Here is a 15,728-nt window from a genome sequence, read left to right on the forward strand (position 1 = left end):
CCATATACCGTCTGGTTCTTTGTTGTTTTTTTCTACCCGGGGTCTGGTGGCAGGCGGCCCTGCATCAAAAAATGACAACGCTTGAGTCTGTGGGCTGCAGGGAATGGGGAAATGAAAACCGGATGGCTTTCATGCATGGAAACATTTGCCTCAGTGTCTCCAGTGGCAGGACTACTGTAAGGGAAAAGAAGATACAAGAGGAGTGGAAGAGTGGCAATGGTGAGGAGAAAGGATTTATGATCAGCAACAGATGTCAAGGTCGAACCGCAGAAGGAAAGTGAGCGAAGTGGATGGAGGAAGGAAAGAAGGGGAGTTAAGAAGCAAGAAGGGGCTCCGCTGTGGGATCTCTTCATGCTTCCCGTAGACGCAGGCAAATGTTTCCTCTTGTTTTGTTTAACGTGCTTTGGGGTATTTGGCTTTTTAACCTTCTTTTTGCATGTTTTTCATCAGCCGGATCCCTTCTTACTTTCCTGTTTTCACTTGTCTGATTCATACTTACCGGCACTTCGAGCTATCAAAGCAGTCGCCGCTGCATACCCATATATATATATATTTGCCTATTGGGTGGCGTACCTGCTAAACACGTCCACTTCTCTCGCCACCGCTGTGATTCTTTTGCCTTGCTCGTATTTAGTCCTTTTCCATCTGTTAGGAAACACCTCTGCCGTCAGTGGCGGCTGGAGGGAGAAACTCTGAGTGAAGAATCATATACCAGGAAGAAGGAAAAAGGTTAGTAAAGGGCAACGCCTTCGCACGCGCACACAACTTCTGCTTGTACAGGAAGAGGTGGCAGTGGTTTATATATTCCTACATAGTCCCCGCCTTGTACTTCCGCAGTGTGTGCTTGGTGCAGGTAAGACAGGAGGCGAAGTGATAAGTAGAAGCTGCAAAACAAATACACGCTTACAGCTGCAGCCGTTCGTATACATACATATATAGAATTTACTACATCATATAGTGCAAGTCGGAAGGGGAGGAGAAGATGTCAGCCCAGCTGCAGCAAAAGTTATTTCGCATTCCCGGAAATATTGCCGTCTCCGTTGGCCTCCACTGGGATTTCGTCGGCGCGGACCCCGTGGACCTTGATCTGAGTGCTGTAGCTTTTAGCAGTGAGGGAGTCCTGCTTGATGTGGTTTTCTTCAATCATCCTTTTCCAGTCGGCACCGATGAGGAGGCGCTACGAGACTGCGGCTTCCTCGTTGACCCGCAGCAACTGCCTTATATGTTTATCAGTGGCGACAGTCGTATTGGAGGCGAAGAAGAGAACCGTCTACCAGGACTTGCACTCGCTGCTCGCCGCCGTGCTCTCCAAATGCGGGGCGGAAGAGACGACGAGCTGAAGCGGTTTGGAGTCATTGAATCTATTTTCTCCCGCATCTACAACGAATCGGAGCTAGAGATGGTTGAGGAGGTGCTGAATGACAAGCGTGGCGGAGGTCACATATTTGATGAAGATGGACGAGCGTTTCGTAGCGAAAACTCTCGCGAGATGTGCGACGAGTCTGTAACGTTCGTGATGCACAAGATACCGTCCGAGGCGGCGGTCATATTTCTCGTTGTGACCAGCTACACCGGAGCTGACTTTTCTGTACTACCCACTGTCAAGCTTGTTGTGGTGAATGAAATGACAAATGAGCAGGTGGGGACAATTGATCTGAAGCACGCCACTGGAAATGGCACGGCAAACTTGGCGTGCATGCTCTGCCGCGTTCCTACGAGGCTCAGCGGTAGCACAGCACCTGGAAGTGCCAATGGAACAATAACAATGGACGGGGGTTCTCGTCAGTTATGGGACTTGCGAGAGCTGAACATCCGGACGTTTGGTTACACTTTTGTAGACACGCTACCCACCATGATGGACGTCCTTGGAGTGGAGGTGAACTCCCGCACTAATGCGGTCTGGCAACTTCCAGACTACTCATTATCAAAGGATTCATACGGGGCGTTGCGGCAGCCGCTCTCGGATGTGCGGTTCGGGGTTGGTTGGGGTGGTGATCACGATTTAGATTCCTTCATGGTGTTTTTAGACGAAAAGAATAATTACGTAGACCACATTAACCCAAAACCGGTTAAGCTACAATCGAGATTCCCACACACCGCACGTCATTCGGGGGATGCAATTAATGGATATAGTGCCGTGGGCGATGAAGAATTTATTGACCTAGTCACGTACCGCCTCCCGTTGGAGGTGCACACAATTATATTCGGTGTGTGTTACGTAGAGGGCGGCCGTAGCACAAGGAGCATTATGGATGTGCCCAAGTTCTACATGCGGCTGCAGAATCGCACGGCAGCATGGCCGAACGCCATTGAAGTAGACCGCTGGAATGTTCATGAGGAAATAAAGCGGGCAGATGAGGAAAGAAAAAGGTTGAAGGAAGCGCAGCTGCAAGGCTCCAAGTCAGCGGACAACCTTCCAAAGGTTAGTGAGTTGTCCTCACGCCTCTTACACACCTACAAGGGAGCCGACGGTAAGATGTTTCCCGTGCGTGCGCTGGTGCTCGGCATGATGGTCAAAACTGCAGAAGCTCCGCTTAGGGAACTCTACCCGGAGGCTTGCGCTCAGAAGCCTGAAGGGGAGTTGGGGGAAGTGGAACGGCGAAATTCGAGCGGATCTCCACGTGACTCCGACGCTCAAGTAGCAACGGAAGAGGAGGACGGGAATGCAGCGGGTGCTGATCCGCTTCCAGAAAGCGATACTGTTGTTTCCGTGTTTCAGTATCTCCCCATTCACGAGTACGTTCCCATCAGCAATGCAAAAGGGTTTGTGGAAATGATGCCGTATATGCGCTGCATAGCAAAGTACTGTCGGAACAAGCCTAGCAGCAATTTAGCAACTCGAAGTAGTGCGGATCAGAATATTAATAACCCACTACGACTGCAAACCTTCCAGCCGCAGCTAAGCACACAGACTTCTATGTGGGATCAGGTACGAGCTTCCAGTGGAGTGCTTTCCTACCACGCCGTGAGGGTGCAGTTTCTTGAGGTGCGGCATCTGCAACCGGAGCTGCCACACGTATTCAAGTGCCACGGTGAGGTGTGGGTATGCGAAAAGACACCCTTTACGGAGAAGCGCTCACTAACCGTATACGACCAACCAACCTTCCGCACACCATACTTAATGCACAGGCAGAACATGCAGTGGGACGAAAGCAACCCAGCCACGGCCGCGTTACTCTTCGTACGGGAATTTGATCGTATCCGTGTGGTTATATACGAGCGCGCCGCCTTCGGCTACGTGGACATTGACCTTATGGATATTAACGAGTTGTGGTCACAGAACCCGCAACCTGATCTGTTCGTGCCAAATGCAACGCAGCCGGCGAGTCTTATGTCCGCCACCCCGGCGCAGGACCGGTGGTTTCAGTTAAGCGGTGGACCACTTAGTGATGGGTTAGTGCGGCTGCGCATATCTCGTGCTCCGATTGGAAAGCTGCTCGAGGAGAGTGAGCGAACCATTGCAGCAGCAAAGAAGAAAAGGCGAGACCATGCGAGGGCTGTGGAGGAAGAAAAACATGAGGCTGCTAGAGAAAGGTACTCAGGACCGTGCTGCATCATGTAATGGTTGGAACCGGGGTTGTCGTTTGCTTTGCTCTACCTCTTGTCGACATCACCAATATGGTATATTATAGACTAACTTCCATTTCGTTAGATGTTGTGTGTTGAAGTTATGTATTCGAGGAATTTCTTCCAGCGTTGCGATTTCGCATTGCATGACGCTCCCCGTACCGTTTCCACCTTTTTACTTTGGTGATGTTGCAACTAAAAAAAGGTTCTCCAATGCAGAGATGCAGTTGCAGAGGGACATTTTGCTCCCGTCCCTCTTCTTCTTTTATTGTTTCTCGCCACAGTGCTACTCTTATCCCTACTGTTTGCCTTTACCCACCTCGCTATTTTCCCTACACCCCCCGAAACAAGGCCAAGCAGTCACACCCATAAACATACGAAGCACAGTGCAAAAAAAAAAAGAAGTCTTTTATGGCCGACGAGGAACCACGCGACATTAAACTTGATCTTGAAAAGGACTGCCTGGCGAACAACTGCCAACATAAAGTGCTCGCCTACAGTGCCTGCCTCGAGCGCATCAAGGATATCCCTTCAGAAAAGGAGCCTCACTGCTACCACCAATACTTTGATATAGTTCATTGCGTCGATGTGTGCGTTGACCCAAAGCTGTGGCCAACGTTGGTGTAACGTCAACGGGACTAAAAAAAATGGGGGAGAGGGTATGATGCTATGGGAGGGATCAAATCAAAGCAAGAAGGAGCAATGCAGTTCTCACTGGTTGTGACTGGGTTCTTGTCCACTTATTCGCTTATTTACTTTAACTATCGGAATTGAAGGAAAAGGGTAGGGAAATATATACGACCGTCACTTTAAGATCCGTGCGTAGGAGTGAGCAACCCCTTGCCGCAATTGTGGTTTGACAGTCGGCAAGCGATTGGAAAAAGTTTGTTAGGTGTTGTTTTGTTCGTTCGATTGTTATTTTTTTTTTCTTTTTGTTTAAGAATGGAGGAGATGCCTGACTCACCCCGCCGCGGTCGCAAGGTGAGAGGGGCGTCAATTCGACGTGTGGAAGTCTGTTCTACATATTGATGCACCGCATACGACGGGGGGTATTTATTTTCTGGTTGTTGTTATTTTCAAGTAAAGGAATTTTAGCATTATATTACGTTTGGGGTGGTGAAACGGGTGGAGATTGGTCCACAGAGGATGTTTAGGCTCGTGAAGGGACATGAGGGGATTAATTGAGCGCATTTGTAGAGAATTTCAAATGCATTCGTTTGCGAGAACGTCTTCTCCACGATATTCGTGACCCTGCAACTGCGGAAGCCTCCAACTGCATTTTGTGGTTACATGACTTTGTCAGTGTAATTTTGCTGTGCGTTCACCTCTTTTTTTTTTGTCTTGCGTTTCTCTTTTTAAAACTTTAATCTCCTCCCCCTACGACAATTAACACCAATGCAGTTTGTACACAACTGCGCTGTGACCCACCACAGTGCTACATAGGGGTATGCTTTCCGCGACTGTCATTGTTGGAGAAATAGGGTGCAATTAAAGGCTTTCGCAGCTCCGGCTGTCGTTGGCGCACTTCATGGGCTGTTGATGTCACAATGAGAGCAGTGGTAATGGTCAATATAACGATAGCATCAACAGTGGCAACGATGGGTCCTCAACTCCAGGAGCAATCCGCGTCAATGTGACAACCGCTGAGGGGGAAAAGAAAAAGCATTACGTCATCCGCTTAGGCGGGGGAACTCATGCAGCCGCAGAATTCCCCATATGGAAAAAAAAATGTTACGTTACCGTCATGATATCCTAGGGTACAGAGAACAACCGCCTCTTGTTGCTATACTGCCTCGTCATCTTCGGTTCCCGTGCGTGTGACGCTGTGCGGTTGGCAGCATCGCGCACACGAACTTATCACTGAGATGCCAAAATACTCCACGGCGGTGGCTGATGTTCACACTAGTGGGAAGTTGACCCCCCCCCCCCCCAACAAGGGAGGAGGAAAATCAGAAGAAAAAAAGAAAAAGCGATGAGACAACGACTAAGTTGGTTATCGCCTGCACATCGCAGTAGGAACGGTTTCTGACCGATGGTTGCGGGGAGTGGCATTGCGAATGAAGTGAATAACGTGTCGGTAAATTCTCTTTGACTTAGTTCTGCCTGTTCACTTTTATTCTTTTGGTCCTATTTGTAATATGGAAATGTTTTGATGTCTTGCCTCCCATTTTGTTGTGTCGTTTCCGTCGTTACAGCTTCATCTCCGTGTTGTTTCTTGTTGGTTTGCAAGACAGTGAGCAGGGTCGTAGATATCAATACACACAAATCTGTATTCAAAAACAATTCTCTGTTTTGCCCGTCGATCGCATCGACAAAAGATGAGTGAGCGGAAAGGCAACCACATGGCGCGCCCGTATTCTTCGTTCCGCAACTCACTCTCCAACCTCGCCCCCATCGTTATCGTTTGTTTATTCAGTTTCCCGGTACATTTTAAATACGCCTTTGCCGACTACTCGGAGGAGACGGCGTTGTCTGCTTTAAACTTTTCCAAGGTTTCGTATTGCAATGCCGACCTCATCCGTAATTGGACCTGTGCGGCATGTCGTAATGAGTCTGCGTTCGTCTTGAAGGGGCTGTTTGAGAATAAAACGGAGGGCACACTGGCGTTTGCAGGGACGAGCGAAGGTAAAATTGTAGTAGCGTTCAGGGGTTCCCTGAATATCGCCAACTGGGTGGACGACATAAAGTATTGGGGGACTCCATACCCCAACGCGAGCTGCGAAAATTGTTTGGTTCACAGAGGCTTTTTCGATGCTTTCGAGTCACTTAGGGCACAAGTACGGCAAGCGCTACATGAGCTAATTGTGTCGGAACCAAATTTTCCAGTTCTCATCACAGGACATAGCCTTGGTGGAGCCCTCGCCCTCCTCACAGCTGTTGATTTAATGTCTTCCCCTCCAGTAGTGCCATCACTTCAAGGTGGCAATTACCCGTCAGTACAGCTCTATACGTTTGGGAAGCCACGCGTAGGTAACCCTGCCTTTGTACAGTGGGTGAAAACATTGTTCCGTAGCGGGAGCCATGAGCCCTACCGCGCCGTGCACCGAAAGGACATTGTTCCCCACCTTCCACCATTGTTCATGGGTTATGTGCATGCGCCACACGAACTGTGGTTTAAGTATGATGATCCGTTGGAGTGCCTGAACTGCAGCGATATGGACGATATTAACTTTTCCACGGGAAGTGTAGGGGAGGACTATTGTTGCAGTGACAGCTTGGATTATCCATCTGTGGCGGATCATCTGATGTATCTCGGAGTTTGCACCGGATGCGCATGCGACGGTCCCACAACAGCATCCATCCCTGGCTTAAATATTTCGTGGGAAACGCGGCAAATGTTGGCGAAGGACCGCGCATATGCGCAGAGGAAACGACCCAGGAAATCGTGCTCGGTCCTCCGCGCTGTCGACAAGCCTGCGGACTGAAATGGATGTGGGTTGCGTGAAGGGATGGAGATAGGAGAAACCCTCGCGTGCACACGACACCACTTGATATTGGACTTGATCTCTGGAATCGAGGGTTTCCCCTTTAAACTTTCCTTCTGGACGAAAGGGATCCGTTAAATTTGCGCGTTGATACTGGCGGTAAAGATCAGTATACGTATTCCACTCTTTCACGTTTGTGAGCAGGAGTTTCTTACCTAGTTTTGCATTGTTTTCTTTTTTTTTGTTGTTGTTATTTTGGGGTGCCTCGTTTTATTGCTGTTGTTTTATCCTTTTCCCCGATGAAACTTGTGGGCTTCCGATAACTGTTGTCCACGCACTCAGCTCTCCCCACCTCCCTCCTTCAGTGGTGCTGTGGTTTAACCGCAGTAACAGTAACAATCCGTTGGTTGGTCAACGAACAAAAGTGAGGTAATTTTTTTTGAGTTTGTGAAAACCGTTGGCAAAAAGTTGGCTATAACTCAATAGTAGATTCTTGGTGAGCCAAGAAAAGAAGGAAAAAAAAGAGAAAGAAGACCGACTGCAGTCGGAGGTGACTCACGCGATAGGGAGATCGAGGCTTAGATGCAAAAATGTACTTGAAGTGGGGGGAGAGGAAGAGTAGAAAACTGGTGCACATGCCTCGATCGTAACTTATACGCGCGACTATGTTATTGGTCATTGCTCTTCATTTTTTGTTTTTTGCTTGTCTGAGCATTTGGTTCACATCCCCTTGATTACGCAGCGCTGCCAGTTGGCTCCGCGCTGCATTTCCATTAACTCTCATCCCCACCATCGCATCCTCCCGTGCGCTTCTTATTTTGCCCTTGTTGATATTGCTGTTTGCCTCCTTATCACTGTTATAGTTCCCGCACGCATAGTTTTTGCTTAGTCACTAGTAGGTGCTATCAGTAGTCTGAAGCCGGTCCTGTGGGGATTCTTGCGGACGGCGTCGTGAAGCAAAGCACAAGAGAGGCCCAGGTAGGATCACACTGTAAAGGAGGAAAACTATTTATAGGCATACATATACGTTCTTCCCTCGTTCTTACCTTGCGGGGGCGCATTGCTTCTCTGAGCATCAATCGTACAACTACACGTGTATTTATCTACACATTTGGCAGTTCGCATTTTGGTCAAACTAATGCAGCCCGCGGGGGGGAACTCGAGTCCGAAATCCACAGGCGAGAGTTGCATTTGTAGCGCCACGAAATATATTTACAGCTTTCGGAAGAAGGAATGGGTTGTGTTAGCCACCAATGTCGAAATTATAACGCCACTCAAACCCTTTGCTAAGGGTGGCATGCGGGTCTGTTATGAGGTTGAGGAAATCGAAGACGACGGCAGCCGCACGCGCTGCATTGCCAAGTTGTTCCTTAAGGTTGTGAGTGACGTGAAGGAAGAGGATTATTTCTGCGAAGGGGAAGCGCAGTGTCTCTGCGAAGAATTTGCGAGCAACTTCAACAAGGCTCCCTTCAATGGACCTAATAAACCGCGCATATCATTCTTACAGTGTCAGGTGTTGCGTATTAGTCGTAATATCATCCCCCGCGAGTACCGTCAGCTGAAGGATGGGTTCTTCTCCCACCGCACAGTCGACACGGGAGATGTTCTTTTCGTGATGGAACCCAAACTTGGGGGACACTTCACAAAGTATAACAGCAACTACGGTGACGTCTATGAGGATGATAAGCACTGCAAAACGGACTCCCAGAAACGGAAGCGTCAGCATATGTTGCACGTGGCTGAAGCTTTCTCTCATTTCACTCTCGTAGATAGCCTGGGCTCGATGCTTTTGTGCGATCTGCAGGGCGTCAATGACTTGTTGACAGACCCGCAAATTCACACGGAGGACGGTCGGGGCCTCGGGTTGGGGAACATGGGCACGGAGGGCATTACGAGGTTCGTGGCCAACCACAAATGCAACGAAATTTGCGAGGGTTTGGATCTGAAGCCGCTGACAGGTGTGGTGCCGGAGTCTAGTGATGAAGCAAAGAAGTCAAATGTTTACGCGTACCTGCGGGCCCAACTCCGACAGGATTTCATCCCACCTCCTAAACCGATATCTGAGATGACAGAAGAGGAAAAGTTTGAGCACGCGCTGCAGCTGTCCCGCGTCACTTACTGAATGAAAGGGGTGTGGAAGTGGGTGGATACACTTGGTATTCACAAGCTAAAGGGGAAGACGGGAGAAATGAGTGTTGCTTCTACATCTGTCCGGACTACGGTTGCAGCCAACGTCGCCGTTGGTGTTGTCATAAATGCCAAAGGTGGTGCCGTTGTTGCTGCTGCAAACGCTGCTCGCATCATAGTGCATTCCTTAGAGCACGGCACAGTTATTCGAAGCGGGACGTTTTAAACCAACAAGAGGGGGAGGCCGTCTCTGTTGCTGTTGTTGTTGTTCACGGTCCCTTGTACGTTTCTTTTTTAGTGTCACTCACGCTTCAATATGTTCCGCTTTGCCGCGGCGGGCAGCAACGTCACTGCTATTGTGTGTGTACGCGAGTGTTTGTTGCTGAATGGTCCGTCGGTGCTGCTGCTGTCGTGAGTTACTGACGTTATAAATTTCGCGCACCTGCTTCTTTCTTTGCTCAATTGTAAGAATTCGCTTCAGCCGTCCGTGTAATTTGAGCTCGTGATCGCGCCCCGCGTTGTCAACCACGTCACCGCATGATGATGCGCTTTTTCTGCGGGTGAGTGGTTCTCTGCTTCCGCTTCCGACAGTCTGGAAATGATAAATACTGTCAGCACGCGCAGGGTGGAGAAGATCGGGGTTAGCGAGGACTGGGGGCCATGTTTTTTTCTGCCTTCATAAGGGAAAAGAGAAAAAGTGAAAGGAGAGGACGGGCTGTCGCGCAGCCTTTATCAGGAAGCTAATTGCGGCCGCCTTGCTTCTGCTCTTTTTCGTCGAGCGTTGTATATTTCCAACCTCGCTGTTCGCTTAGTGTCTTCTCTCTGTCTTTCTTTTTGTGCCGTTGTGTGGTTCTTTTATTCTTCAGCTTATATGGAGTCTTGTATATCATATAATTTACGGTGGTCCGCCTTAACCGCCCCCCTAGTTGGTGTTCCCCAGCGCGCACCCTTCTGCTGCAAGACACCTCACTTGCCCCTTTCACAATATTACTTTGCTTTTGGCGCTGCATTTGATTTGTACCTGCGGGGAACCGTTGGAAGTTACACACAAACATTTCCTCTCCTTCATTCTTTAGGCATCGCTGTACATTCTGTGGTGCCCGCGCTTGTGGTATGAAGGCGAGAAACCGGCGTCGCGGGTGCGTGAAGCACTCAGCAGTGTGTCCGTCCTTCTTCAAATGTCGTTTTACCCCTCGTTGCTTCTTCCCCAAATACAAAAAGTGCACTTACGCACACAAATACACACATCGACTTCTTTTTCCTCGCTTACTCACTTAACGGAAAACGGGGGATGTTATGCTGAGGCGCACTTTTTATCACTAGGGGAAAAGTTTGCCACGCCAAGTCTGCGGTTTAACTTCAGTGCGGCGGTCGCCAAACTATAGCCCCGAGTGTATTATGATCCCTAAATTGCTGCATATATTTTGTGAATGTTTCAGTGCAGACATGATTTTTCCCCCTCTCCTTCAACGTGGCTACTCCTCTGCCCATCTTTGCTTTTTCCTCCCTTCCCCACCCCCCTTTCCTCCATGGCTTGGATTCACCAACACCACCTTGCGACACGCCAAATGGTGAAGGAGGTACGAGTGCGGCGGCGGCGGCGCGGCACGGGTTGCTATAGACTTTTGCAAACAAAAGTTAAGAAGGAAAAAGTTGGAAAGAGGCTAAACGACATTGAAGTGCGGCCGCACGGCAATCGCAAGGGAAGATATAAGCAAGAAAAGAAGGAGTGTTCGGATTTCGAAAATCGGGGTCAGCACATAACGCCACACTAAACTGAATATAAGTTCAGGAACGCAAGTGACTCAAAGTTCAGAAAGAGCAGGAGGAGTGTAAAGCAGAGGGTGTTGAAATCGTGTCAAACAGGGAGAAATTCGAGTTGCAAAACGGTTGTGGCTCTTCGTTGCTGTCGTCGGCTATAGGGGAGCGTCTACCGTTTTGTAAGAACTACGCGGGTGTTTATATAAATATAGACGGAGTGAGTAACGAATCCAACGGCACTGCGCAAACAAGTGTGTTTCATCAAGGCAGTGTACCAGCGGCTAGGCTTTGTGGAAGCGGCAACCGGCAAAGTGGAGAACTGAGAAGCGGGAAAGAACAACATTGCTTCAAATCGTAGGATTCGGTGAGGAAGGATCGCATTCGCATCGCGAGGTGTGTCGGGGCACGTTATTTTTGGTAGGCGTGTAGTTGATTGGAGGACGGCTACGAGCATGGAAGAGGCAAGTAGCGAGCACCAGCGGCTCCTTCCCTGCAGCTCCGGCCCACACTCGAACTACAACGCAGCAGCCGTGGAAGTGGGCACTCCAGCGGCACCTTCCCCATGGGGTGGGTTGGAGGACGCAGATCAACAATCCTTGAACTCGACGGAAGTGCGGCGGCGCCATGAGTCGAAGGTATTGTTAGCTGCCCTCATGTTCTGTTTCGTGTTCATGCTGGTAGAGCTCATGTTCGGCGTGGTGGCACACTCCCTGGCACTTCTGACTGACGCCTCGCATCTCCTCATCGACGTGGGCGCCTATGCGCTGAGTATCATGAGCCTACGTGCCGCCTCGAGGACCTCCTGCGGGAAGTACAGCTACGGCTGGCACCGCGCGGAAGTCATCGGAACGCTTGTTTCGGTCTTCTCCATTTGGGCCCTTGTCGTCTGGATTGTCATGGAGGGGTTGGATAGGTCATGGAATGTAGTGAAGTGTAGCCGTATCCATGCTATGCTTGCTACCACTGCTCAACAGTACAAGCGGAATAATAGCACCAGCTATTACGGCTTCGGTAATATTTCACAGCGCCCTACGGTCGACAAGGATGGAGCGCTGACAGAGGCGACGCATATGGAAATGTGTACAAGTATCGACTCACCCATCATGGTTGTGGTGGGTGTACTAGGGATGGTGGTAAACGTTGTATGCGCCGCTATTTTGTACTTCGGTGGTTCGCACGGCCACAGTCATTTTGGTGGATCACACCATCATAGCCATAGCGGTAACGGGGAAGAAGAGGATTCACTATGCGAGGAGAATACTGGGCACAATCACAGTCACGACCATGGACATGGACACGGGCACAGCGGAAGTGAAGGTGAAGGTCATGATCACAGTCACAGTCACAGTGGCAGAGGGTTCGCCGTTCACGCTGCTCTGCTTCATGCGTTGGGTGATTGTGTCCAGTCTCTCGGCGTCATCCTCGCTGGAATCTTCATTTATGTCGCAAACCGTTATTCGTACGGTGTTCCATCATATCGCTACTCCATTTACAACCTTGCAGACCCGCTGTGCTCGCTACTGTTTGCCGTCATTACGCTCAACATGACGCGACCGTTGCTGCGGGACCTTCTGGGAATTCTCATGGAGAGTACCCCTCCGGGTATTAACTACTCCGAGTTGTTGAGTGCCCTGCGCAGTATTAAAGGTGTTGAAGGCGTACACGACCTTCACGTGTGGTCGATTGCCTCCGACTACGCAGCGCTTTCGGTTCATCTTGAGGCAGACGATAAGGATGCAGCCCTTCAGGAGGCACAGGAGGTTTGCAAGAGATTTGGCATCACCCATACGACCATTCAGGTGGACACGGTGGAAAATGGGGCAGGTCTATGTCACTCCCTGTGCGCCTCGGCACAAACTATCGCCTAACTGCGCAATGGTGGAACACCAGATGGGTGAAGTGTATGATGTGTACAAGGGCACACACACACACATTCGGCCCACTGATTTTTCTTTCTATCCTTCCACAGTAAGTGAGCAGATGCTTCTATGCCTCCGTGTGGTAGTATCGTCTAACATTAACTTTACCTATAAAAACAACGCGGGGAAGAGTAAGGAGATGGAATAGAGTGGAAAGTGCATTATGTCGAGATGATCAGGCTCCCATACCCTTCTTCCGTAACCTTCTTTCCCTCTTTTCGCTTCGCAAGCTTCATCACAATAACGGTGGTGTGCTCCCCCCCCCTACTCATTCGGGTGCTTGACTGATGTCTCCCCATTTGGCTGTTTATCCTAACTCTCAGGATACCAACTTCTCTCATATTCCACAGCGTGTGCGCCTAGGTGCACATCCTGGATGTGATATACAGATAGAGATGCTCTATGTATCACCCTTCACGCCCCCAGAATGGAGAGGTCGCGCTGGTGCCCTACGACAGATGGTGTTGGATCTTTTGCGCATGCCATTTACAGAGAAGTGAATGGAACAGAGGGGAAATTGACGGCAAAAAAGAGAAGGACGGTTGAGGTTGAGATGATTACAATTATTGATGCTACATATATATATGTATTCTCTTTTGTCCCATCTAAAACTGCCTCAATTTTGCTTTCCCTTCCTCGTTTTTTTTCGAGGTTTATTGTGTGTTTTTGCTCCTCGATTGACAGGAAGAATAGAGTACAACTAGTGCACAGCCGAAAAGGGTGGGCGGAATGTCTAAACCTTGTGCTTGTGCGACGAAAGAGGAAGGAGGAAAGAGGAAACGGTTGTGAAAGAAGGTTGTAGCTGAGCGCACACGTGCTTTCTATGAGTAAACAATATTCACTTGTCTTTCTTTTGCACTCGGAGCCCGTATTTTACCGATTGTTTCACAACCCGGTATTGAGCACATCCTCAACCACGCATATCTACGCTCCTCAACTTTCTGTGCAATAACTGACCTCTGTTTAAATGGTCATATAGGCATCTATAGCGAGCAAGGAAGGGTGGACCTCGTTTGAATCATGCAAAGCGGCAGTGAGAAGCGGAACGGTCAAAAGCGCCCCCGACATGCAGGTGAAGCAGCGGCCTCTTCACCAGCGGTATCACTCAAACAAAAGAAACTGAAACCGAAGAAAAAGACGGATAATGCAGGTGAAGGGAATGAGGACCAACTTCAGCAACGGCGGCGGCAACAAGAGGAAAAGCGAAATTTACCGATTGCATCATCATCACCAGCGGCAGCGCAGCAAGTGAAGAGTCCGGTGTTGGATCAAGTGCAGGCGAAAGTCCCTACTGAAGAGTGTCGCAGCGCCCTGCTGGTCATTGGAACATATCACTCCGTCATGGCGGGGTTGCTCTACCGGCGTCGCCGCTTCGGCCTGCTTTTTTCCATCAAGCACCATGTCGGATGCATCAACGCTGTCACAGCTGGGGGCGGGGCGAAGTATATGGCTTCGGCGGGCACGGATGAGCGGGTATTTCTATTCACCAATAAAAGTCACAGCGTTCAAAAGCAACTGAAGCTCTTGAAAAAGAAGCAAAAACGGCAAGCGAAAAGGCTGAAGAAAGGTGGTGAACCATGTGAGAACGGTGGGGAAATGGAAGAAACCCTGGCTTTTGCTGGTCCTTCCGCAGAAACAAATAGCGGCAGCAGCGCTGAGCCTCTTGCTCTCAGACTTACCGATTTGGGTCACGTCTCACCACCCAGTGAAGTACGTTGTATGAAGATAACGAGTAACTCACAGCTGATGTTGTGTGGTTGTACTGACGGGCAGCTTATAACATACCGCACACGTGATTGGTCCATCAACTCGGCTATTCCATTACATGAGAAATGCATCTCTAGCATTGCCCTACATCCGGGAAGCAATAATGACGGCGGTTCCGGTGCGGCGCTTGCCATTACTTGCTCGGCAGAAGACCACCATATTGTAGTTGTAGACTTGTTGAGGGGTCGGTTACTAAGCAAATGGCGCTACAGTACATCACTAGCAACAGCAATAAGTCGATACAGTGCCAACAAAGACAACGGTGGAAGGGATAATGTCGCGTCTCCGGCTGCTGTACAAACAACAAGCAACAGCGATGAGCCCGGGAGGCCGGTGAAGCTGGCGAAGTGGGAGCGGCACGACGAGCCACGTGAGGTCCACTTCTCCCCAGTAGGTTCTTACTTCGCCGTTCTGTCCAGTCACGCTCTACTTGTTTATGAGACGGCCACGATGCGGGCTGTGGCGCACTACCGGGCTCCTTCTCCGCTGCAGCCGCACAATGAAATGCACACCTTCTGTTTCATGGACGAACAAACCATAATGATTGGTGATGAGTCGGGAAACATACGATGCTGCTGTGGGCCATGGCAGGGGGCTTGCGTTCCGGGGATCGTGGAACGGCGTATTCCCCATGGTAGTGAGGGCGGTAACGTTGGAGTTTGCGGTACTAACAACAGCAGCGGGGATACGACTGGCAGCTTTGCCGCTGGTTCTGATGCGTCACAGCATTCGGGACGTCACCCCACAAAGCATTCAACGCGTGTGAAAGCACTGCATTGTGCTGGCCGAACCCTCTTTTCATTGGATGCGGCGGGTGTCGCTATCGCTTGGAATGTGGATAAAGGAGGCATCAGCAGTAATAACAGTATCAGTGCGAGTGGCAAAAGCTCAGATTTGATGCTCCACTACATCTGTAGTGCAAACTGCAGGGGTCGTGTGACGACGATGGATGTGTTGCGGCTGTAGCTTTTTGGTGACGGGTCGATGATGGGCGAAGCTGAGAGTTTCCTTCTGTAAGTGGGCACCGAGGTTCGTACCTCTCGTTGGGGAAACATGCAGAGATTCTCCCCCGAGCAAACGTAAGAGGGATACTGGTGGGGGGAGGGAGGAATAAAAGCACCTGAAGCGAGTAATTATAATAGCGGTATGATTTAAGTTGTTA

The 15,728-nt window shown here is 49.8% G+C and overlaps 6 protein-coding genes across 6 annotated transcripts, besides 1 other annotated feature; all 6 read left to right on the forward strand.

The window, feature by feature from the left end:
• Positions 1-15,728: part of a sequence feature (sequence corresponds to BAC RPCI93-10K10) that runs on past both edges of the window.
• On the forward strand, positions 983-3,562 carry Tb927.8.7420 (hypothetical protein, conserved; the record flags this gene model as incomplete). Its single annotated transcript, XM_842478.1, has 1 exon — positions 983-3,562. The coding sequence occupies one exon, from the start codon at positions 983-985 to the stop codon at positions 3,560-3,562; it is 2,580 nt and encodes an 859-aa protein (XP_847571.1).
• On the forward strand, positions 3,979-4,194 carry Tb927.8.7430 (mitochondrial hinge protein, putative; the record flags this gene model as incomplete). The annotated part of the gene is made up of 1 exon (XM_842479.1): positions 3,979-4,194. One exon carries the CDS (start codon positions 3,979-3,981, stop codon positions 4,192-4,194), a length of 216 nt encoding a protein of 71 aa, XP_847572.1.
• Positions 5,886-6,992, forward strand: Tb927.8.7440 (lipase, putative; the record flags this gene model as incomplete). Its single annotated transcript, XM_842480.1, has 1 exon — positions 5,886-6,992. One exon carries the CDS (start codon positions 5,886-5,888, stop codon positions 6,990-6,992), a length of 1,107 nt encoding a protein of 368 aa, XP_847573.1.
• On the forward strand, positions 8,131-9,114 carry Tb927.8.7450 (myosin heavy chain kinase A, putative; the record flags this gene model as incomplete). The annotated part of the gene is made up of 1 exon (XM_842481.1): positions 8,131-9,114. One exon carries the CDS (start codon positions 8,131-8,133, stop codon positions 9,112-9,114), a length of 984 nt encoding a protein of 327 aa, XP_847574.1.
• Tb927.8.7460 (metal-ion transporter, putative) lies at positions 11,333-12,748 on the forward strand (the record flags this gene model as incomplete). Its single annotated transcript, XM_842482.1, has 1 exon — positions 11,333-12,748. The coding sequence occupies one exon, from the start codon at positions 11,333-11,335 to the stop codon at positions 12,746-12,748; it is 1,416 nt and encodes a 471-aa protein (XP_847575.1).
• Positions 13,820-15,532, forward strand: Tb927.8.7470 (hypothetical protein, conserved; the record flags this gene model as incomplete). The annotated part of the gene is made up of 1 exon (XM_842483.1): positions 13,820-15,532. The coding sequence occupies one exon, from the start codon at positions 13,820-13,822 to the stop codon at positions 15,530-15,532; it is 1,713 nt and encodes a 570-aa protein (XP_847576.1).

The sequence above is a fragment of the Trypanosoma brucei genome, chromosome 8 (genome assembly GCF_000002445.2).
Source record: "Trypanosoma brucei brucei TREU927 chromosome 8, complete sequence".
Classification (NCBI taxonomy): Eukaryota; Euglenozoa; class Kinetoplastea; order Trypanosomatida; family Trypanosomatidae; genus Trypanosoma; species Trypanosoma brucei.